Raw genomic sequence first — 8,645 nt, forward strand, 5'->3', positions numbered from 1 at the left:
TTTGAGTGTGTTTTTAAAGACCCATATTTCACTAAACGTGTGTTCGTTGAAATCGATGTGACGGCGTGTCCACCCTTGGTACAGTGTCAGATGCTGTAGTTTGGTAGGATGGTTGCATTCAGGGTGTATAGCTGACTCATTGCAGAAATTATTCTGTAAGAAAGTGAACCAGGGTAGAAAAGACAGATTTACATACCATGCAGCTCAAAATGACAACTACATTGTCATTTTCATTGTGAATACTTTTAGGTTCTATATTGGCTGTGATCTTTGTACTAACTGGTATCATGGAGAATGTGTTGGCATCACAGAAAAGGAGGCTAAGAAAATGGATGTGTACATCTGTAATGATTGTAAGCGGGCACAAGAGGGCAGCAGTGAGGAATTGTACTGTATCTGCAGGACACCTTATGATGAGTCACAGTGAGTTGATAAGAGCATCTGTTTGACAATTCAGGAAGCCGCATTTCTCGATTGGTCACTTACCTGAAAATGAAAGCAGGGCCTCTCTGCTGTGTGTTATACACCTACATTACAAAGCCTTTCCAGTCTTTTTCTCTGTTCCCTCTCTTTCTCTCTCCCTTTCTCTCTCTCTCTTTCTCTCTCTCTCTCTCCTTCAAAATGTATGTTGCTTCCTAGTGAATGATTGAGTTGCCTTGGGGGAAATGTCGTTTCTTCAATATGTAACAAAGTACTGTGATGAAAAGCCTGTCTGTGAAGTGGTGCTCCGTTCTAGCTGGGAGAAGCACCCTTGGGGTGAGCTGTGCCTCTTTACTAGCTCACTGATTTTGCACTCTCATTTGATACGGGACATGTTGAAAGATTTTTTTTTTTTTTTTGGCCTTATTTTGAGCTTTAAAAGTCAATCAAATGTTTTGTATTTTTCTGTAGATTGGTTCCCCAGTAGTGCACAGTACTTTAAAATTCATGTTTACGACTGTTCTTAATATCCAAAGTATTTGGTTAACACATTGGGGTGTGAGTCTCGATTAGTAAAACAACCATAATGCTAAAAGTGCTTTATACCCCAGGGGTTAGCCAGTTTTCAGTTGCATGATGGTCTTTAAAGGTAAAGTCTAGGCAGGAGCAGCCTGTTCTGTGTGGCCTCACATTTCCATTTTGGATCTTGCAGATTTTATATTGGCTGTGATCGGTGTCAGAACTGGTACCACGGGCGCTGTGTTGGCATCTTGCAAAGTGAGGCAGAGCTCATTGATGAGTATGTCTGTCCACAGTGCCAGTCCACAGAGGATGCCATGACAGTGCTCACACCACTGACAGAAAAAGATTATGAAGGCTTGAAGAGGGTGCTGCGCTCCTTACAGGTAAGAAGCTGCGGAGGGCTGCACCTGAGGGTGTCTCCCAGCGCCCAGTGAGAAGAGCTGGAAAAGGTGCCTTCTGCCAGGTGCCGGTGACCTGAAGTTTACCAAAGGTGCCACGTCCGCTGTTGCCTACCTATCACCCGAGAGCATGTTAAGCATTGGTCTGTTTTGCTTTTGAAGAAAACTGTATCTCATAGACATAGATGAGAAAACAGTTCGGGTTCTCCATGTATTCTCTCACTAGAAATGAAAGAATAGGGAAGATTGGGAGTATAGGAAACGGGTGTCAAAGCAAGGCGTTGTGTTAAATCTCCGCTGTAGTTGCAGTCAGCGTCACGAGACCTGGAAAGTCAGCCTCAGTGCCTGGCAGAGTGCTTTTCGGCATCTGACTCTGCCACCTCATTACCCAGTAGGGATTGAACATCCCAGCATGCTGAAGGGCTTGCCGGTCCAGCATCCCGCAGCTGGCAGCTCATCGCATAGGAACCAGGGAACAGACGTCATGTAGGCCCCACCCCTGTCACGAAGGTCCTCGGAGCACTGTGACTGTAAACCGCGATCATTTAAGAAAACCTGTGCCTCACTCGAGTGACCAACTTCACTTTGGGAACGTGCCGCTCACTTGACTTTGCAGGGTTTGACCCCGTGAGGCAGCTGAATAGGATTAGTACGTATGTTACTGCATTCACAGACGGTAATGACACTTGTTGTTTGTTGTAGGCCCATAAGATGGCTTGGCCTTTCCTTGAGCCGGTAGACCCCAATGATGCGCCAGATTATTACGGTGTCATTAAAGAGCCGATGGGTAAGTGCTTGAGCTGAGCAGGGAGGTGCGTTTCAGAAGTCTTGGGCGAATGTTCTGTCATCCATGGTGCTGATGCATCATGAGAGTATCTCAGGCATATAGGTGACACTGGAACTGTATCAGTCACTCTGGATGCATACTTGAGGTGTGTTTGGAGGCTGGACTTGATAGGCACTCTTAGCCCAGGCCTGCGCATACTTGTAGTGCTTCTCCTGCCTGTACCTCCCAAGTGCTTGTTACAGGAAGGCACCACAGCCATCTTGGAATAGCCATTTCCGTATGCCTTTGAGCCTGCAGCTTAACATGGGGACAAGGGTATGTTCGTGGCAACAGTGTTTGTGATGGCAAAACACTGGAAATACAACAAACTGTCAGTCCAGTAGTCACTCAGTAAAACTAGGTGAGTAGAGAGTTGTACAGCCGAACAAAAAGTGAGTGCAGTCAGTGAGCCCAGCCTGATGAACAGGCAAGTCCAAGGACCACCAGTGGAGAGCCTGCCCCCTGAGAGTAAGCGCTAGTAGTCAAGCTATAACTGAGCAAAGAACAAAGCTGTGACAAAGCAAAGAGGGGCAGCTACGTACAGTCACACTTCCGAATCACATGCCAGCTGGAGAAATTACAAAAGCTGAAGCACAAACATTTGCCCATAGGTGAGGCGTTCCCTCTAGCTGATAGAAGGCTTGTGTTTTTAAAGCCAGCGGAGTGTTCTCAGAAGAGAGGAGAGCCTGAAGAGGCTGGAGGGAGGGTCTGTTAAGTCAGCGGCTGAGTGACCACTCAGTGGCAGAGCATTAGCCTTACAGACTAAGAGGCCCGGGACAGTTGATGCTTGGCCCTTTCAGAACAATGATTCTGATGGCTCTGTGTGGCCCACTGGCAGAGCAGCCAGATGCCCTGCCCACTGGGCCATCTCTCAAGCACCAGTAAATTGAGCTTCTAAGCCACACAAAGCCATTAGAACCATCATTATGAAGAGACAGACAGCTATGTAGAGAGACCCTGTCTCTCAAAACAAACAGCAGCAACAAAAAGATAGACAATTTCTTTTACATATTTATGCTTAGATCCAATGGCATGGTTTCCTTTTCCTTAAAGAGTGGAGTGAGTGGACCCCTGCCCTGTGTAGTTACCTGAGAATGAAAGAACCTCCTTAGCAGCAGCCAAGGTTCCAGAGCAGAAGCAGTGTTGAGCAGCACTGAGATGCTCTTTGCAAGTCGCAGCCTCCAGACCTGGAGTAGCAGTTTCAGAAGGATTTAAAGTAAACACACATGTCGAGTTCATGGGAGCTGCAAGACAGGGAGGAACACCTTAAAGCTTGGAAAATATTTTGTTTTGTGTTTTTAAGACCTTGCCACCATGGAAGAACGAATACAAAAACGGTATTATGAAAAGCTGACAGAGTTCGTGGCAGATATGACCAAAATTTTTGATAACTGCCGTTACTACAATCCCAGTGACTCCCCCTTTTATCAGTGTGCAGAAGTTCTTGAATCATTCTTTGTACAGAAACTAAAAGGATTCAAGGCCAGCAGGTAAGTACGGGTGTTCAGTGTTCTTAACTAAGTCCTTCTTTAAACTCTGCACTGTCCCTACTGAAGGATTGGCCAGTGTAGTATCCTTACTGAGTTTGTTCCTCAGACAGAAAAATACTATTCCCACAAAGTCAAGACTACGTACGGGATTATGCTATAGGCATGGCAGTGCACAACTTTAATCCCAGCACACAGGAGTCAGATGAGTTTGTGAGTTTGAGGCCAGCCTGGTCTACATAGAGTTCTAGACCAGCCTGGTCTACATAGTGAGTGAGACCCTGTCTCAACTAACAAACAAAAAAAGAGCATGGCATTGTGCTCTGCTCTTCAGAACGGAAGTAGACACAGTAACGAGAAAGGCCTGTGTCTGTTAATGTGGTTAACACGAAGTCACTGTGTGACATGCTGTTGGCAGGAGTCTGTCTGCTGACTCCTGGTAAGCAGGGACAGCTCTGGCTCCCCTCAAACCACCCAAGGAGAAACCCAGCAAACAGGGCTTAACAATGCTGTGCTTGGGTTATCTGTGCTGCACCTTAGAAATGGTCAGCTGCTGGTTTTCTGGGTGCTTTCTCTAGGCTGTGCTAGACTGTAACTCTCAGTTTTTCTGAACCATAAAAACCTTGAGCACCTCTGCATGAAGTCTTCCAGCTGTGACCTTTGTGTCCCTCTGTTTCTCAGCCTCACCCCCATCTCAAGTCCATGAAGCTCTTCCTCCTTGTCAAGGCTTGGTGCCTCTCAGGTGGTCACAGCCAGTCACTGCTGTCATTCTGCAGCCTTGAGAATCATCATTCACCTTACCACACCCACCCGCCCGCTCAATCAGTCCTGGGCTGTTCAGGTCCTGTCCACCTTGGACAGGTTGGGACCTGTTCCTCTGTGTTCTCTGGATTCCATACCGAGTACCAGAGTTGGTGTTGTGAGCCCAAGGTAAAGCTGGGGGATAGCACTGGTTGAGTTCTCCAGCCCTGGGCTCTCCCACCTCACACACCGGCAATGCCTTGGGTCCATTTTGTCTTTCTTCTCCCATAGGAAGAGCTGTATTTTAGACATAGTGGATGAGGTTTTCAAAAGATAGGTTCCTAGTAAAGAGCACACTGAATTCTCATCAATAGTAAGCAGATGGGAAAACATCAGTTCGTGAGTCCACTGCATACCTAATCCAAATTCTTGTGTAGAATTCAGCAGAGGTCCCAGCACATTGCCTGGAGAACCTCAGATATGGTGATTCCATAGAAAACCACAGAGAAACAAAGAGCCGTTCATCTCTGTTGGAGGTGGTGCTGGTGGCTAGTACTTGGATGCCGGAGAGAATGCTGCTTACCTTACTACAGTGAGCAGGCCAGCCTCCCAGAACAAAAATGAACCATCCCCAGAATGTCACTTGGATCACTAAAAAACTCATTATATCTAAAGCCAAGAGTAGCTGGAACTCAAGTTCACGACCCAGTAATACCCTGTCTCAAATAGCAGAGTAGTAGCTGCCCTCCAGTAAGCTCTGGGCATGTGGCTGAGTCTGCTGACACCCAGTCTGAACCCTGTTCTTATGAAGAGGGTAGCCAGATACCCAGGAAAGCCTGCACTTGCAAAGGGAAGGGCCAGGGTGGGACAGAAAAGTAGAGCCCAGAGAGAACCAAGCTGTTTACAGCCTGGTCACATCCCTGAGTTGTGTCCCAGGAAACTGTCTAATGTACTGCACCTGTACCCTGCTGAGTTCATTATTGAGATAAACAAAACCTGCCCAAGACAGAAAGATTAGGAAAAGACAAGTGTAAGTGATAAAAGTTCATGTCATGAAGATTATGAAATAAAAATGTTACTACGCCCAACTTAGTGAAATGTCCAGAAGAGCAGAGAAGATGAAGGAAATGATCAAAAGATTACTGGCAAAAATCAAAACATTCAGGACCATTGTTCACTGAGCACTGAGCCCAGCTGTCTAGAACCCTTCTGCACTGCCTTGGGGACGCTGAGTAGTGAGGAGGCTTCTCCTCTGCAGTTTGCATCCTCGCAGAGAGAGATCACTGATCAGTATGCCAAGGCAAGGGACAGGTGGGAAACAACCACCACGCTAAATGGCCAGGCTAAAAGAAGCTTCTGGAAGGTGGGACAGAACACCTGTGAGCAGCAAGGGTTAGACTGCTGGCCAGTCTGTGTAAGGGGAGAGAGGCTGCATCCCAGCTCTTCAGAAAACTTGGTTGTCAGCTTGCATGTGTACAGCATGAATGCGGGACGCTTTGTTGGTGATGTAAGGAAAGGGCCTTCTCCGGTTGCTGTGACGTGCTTTACCAGAGATAAGAGCATCAAGGAAACAAGACCTTGAGTGCCTGGAATGGTGGCTCCTGCCTTGGTGGCACACATCTTATTCCAGCTACAGAGTAAGACCCTGTCTCAAAAAACAAAGGAAATGAAAGGAAAACAAGGCCTTTAGTCCAAGAAACAAGAGGTCCCAGCAACCAGTTGAGAATGCCTAGAACCTAAGTGACGTTTGTAGAGCCAGTATGTGCACCACATGTCCAGGTCAGAAGATGACAGCAGATAAGCGATAGGAATGTCTCAGGAGAGCAGAGGGTTCAGACATTAGATAATTGATTAGAGTCCGAAAAGCATAACACTGAATTAACACACACACACAAAGTGAGGATGAGAAAACACTTTCTCAGCAAATGACTAGGTGCTGCAGAGAAAGGGCTTCATCTTCTCAGAGCAGCCTAAGGAGGTATTGAAGACAGCTGCAAGTTGTAGGGAGATATAGTAGGCTCAGAAAGGGAAGCAGGAGGGGAAACAGTTGCCCCGCAGCAGAGGCCACAGCTCCCTTCACAGGCCCCTGTGGGCTTTCCCATTCACAGCTTGTACAGTTCGTGCTGTGGTCAAATTTCTGAAAGTACCTTTTAAAACTCCAAAAGGCCTTTGGAAGGAGCAGGCATCTGGAAGCTGGGTGCTTTGAGTCCTCCTCAAGCTGCCAGACTTGCAGGCAGAATGGGGCGGGGGATGGAGGGGGCAGTCCTGGGGCTTGTAGCAAAACAAAAGGATTTGAAGAAGATCGAGGCTTAGCAACCAGAGAGAGGGAATAATATCAGATCCCCAGGACATCTTTCCACCAACTTGCTTCCAGTGGCTCAAGGCTGCTCAATTCTGCTCCAGTGCATTCAACATAAAGACTTGTGTGGAAGTGGTTTCTGCTCTCCTGGTTTTAGGCTAGCACATCATGGGAGGTCCTTAAGCCCTCCTCCTTCTTTGCTGTTAACCTGACCACACCTCCCATGTTTAATTTGTGATCTCCAAGATTGTGTGCACATTATTCTCATGACTTTGTTCTGATTCATCATTTATGCCACCCATGTTCTGTCTTTTCTTACAGATTGTGATATCTTTAGTGTGAATCTTTAACTGGAATCAGAACTGGATGCTGAGGTCACTGGTTATTGTTCCATGTGATTACCTAATTCAAAATTCCCCTCCCAAAAGTTGAAACTAATTAATATAATTTTTTAATGCTCAATACAGATATGTAGATACATAAAAGTTTTATTCTGGCAGCCATGTTGGACAGTGTGTTTAAAGAATTATGACTGCTGGGGACACTGTACTTACTGCTACTGCGATAGAGAGTTTTGAGTTAGTCCTGCTGCCTGGACAGTAGTTTAGTCACTAACAAGTTGTGACTAAAACTGTGAAAAGAGGAAGACTTTCTGGGCTTGAATAGAAAGATGTGATGTTAACATTGCCATTGTCTTCTGATAGAGCTTTCCATTTTCTGCATATTGTAAATAGACAGGCACACACACACCTTTTACTACCGTAATGTGTCTATAAATGTTTTATTTGTCCCATTTGTTGAAAATGATGTAATCTTAATATATATTCACTTATATATTATATATCTTTAAACGTTGGATTTTTCCAGTGAGCCACCATGTTTACTGTACAGTGAAAAGTTTTAATACTGTAGCTTAAAGATTTCTTAATTGTCAATTTCCTTATAAATGCTTGCCAAGGACGAGTGAAAGAGCATGCCTGCTTCCCCAGACTGGCCTTGGTATCCACAAAAAGTATCATTGCTTCAAAAATGAAGGGTGCTTAATTGTCCCCTTTTTTCTGTATTCTGTAGGTCTCATAACAACAAGCTGCAGTCTACAGCTCCTTAGAGCTCAGCGTGTCACCTAAGCTAGACACAGCGAGAGGCTGGCGCTCTGAACTATAAAGTAAAGCGCCAGATGTTCTCAGTCAGGCTACCCTGACAAGACTTGACCATAACCTCGTTCCTATTGGTCACAACAATCCAGTTGTATTCTTGGCCAATTTTGTCCAACGGACAAAGGAAAAGCAAAGTCAACGACACCGTTGTCTTGTCAAGAGCAAATGGCTTTGCTATTGTGGCAGAAGCAGGAAACTTTGTTTATTGAAAAAAAAAAAGAAAGAAAAAAAAGATACTATGGGGTCAAGTGTAACTCCGTGGAAATGCCACCTCTGCTCTTCAGTGAAGAAGCTGCTTAGAGTCTCACAGAAAACTTTGACTGTATTTATTTATTGTTGCAAAAAAGACGCTTTTTTATTGCTGCCCTCATTTGTCAGCTAATTATTTTTTCTTATAAAATCCAGCCCTGGTCACGTGTATCCATCGTGTATCTATCATGATTCCTGTAGGTGACGTACAAGGCGACCTCTAGGTGTCTTTTCTTTCTATGAAAGGAGCTGCTATGTACACATGTGCACACAACTGGGAATCAACAGTGAGTCTATCATTCACAGTAGACACAAACGAAGCTTACGGAAAGGTTGGGCTAAGTGGTCCTGGACTACAGACTTCGTTGCCTTGACTACACCAGTACAGACTGTCATTTACTCTGCACCGGGCTAAATGAGCAAAATCTATTTGAAGGTATCTTGTTTGTAAACATTTGTCAGATTCTAATTTTTTTTCTTTTTGTATTAAAATTCAACTATGGATGTATATGAATCGAAATAAATGGAGATCATTTTTCTCCCCCA

General features: G+C 45.3%; 1 protein-coding gene across 13 annotated transcripts in view; it reads left to right on the forward strand.

The window, feature by feature from the left end:
* Nucleotides 1-8,645, forward strand: part of Bptf (bromodomain PHD finger transcription factor) — a 106,755-nt gene extending 98,110 nt beyond the window's left edge. For 7 of the 13 annotated variants that reach the window (XM_060386521.1, XM_021634294.2, XM_060386516.1 and 4 more), the window contains 5 exons: nt 250-423; nt 1,133-1,325; nt 2,043-2,127; nt 3,470-3,656; nt 7,765-8,645. In XM_060386521.1, coding sequence (XP_060242504.1) covers nt 250-423; nt 1,133-1,325; nt 2,043-2,127; nt 3,470-3,656; nt 7,765-7,801 — 676 coding nt within the window. In that variant the 3' untranslated portion in view covers nt 7,802-8,645. The other 6 variants (XM_021634297.2, XM_021634298.2, XM_060386517.1 and 3 more) reach the window with 2 other exon arrangements.

This window comes from Meriones unguiculatus, chromosome 7, assembly GCF_030254825.1.
Source record: "Meriones unguiculatus strain TT.TT164.6M chromosome 7, Bangor_MerUng_6.1, whole genome shotgun sequence".
Lineage (NCBI taxonomy): Eukaryota > Metazoa > Chordata > Mammalia > Rodentia > Muridae > Meriones > Meriones unguiculatus.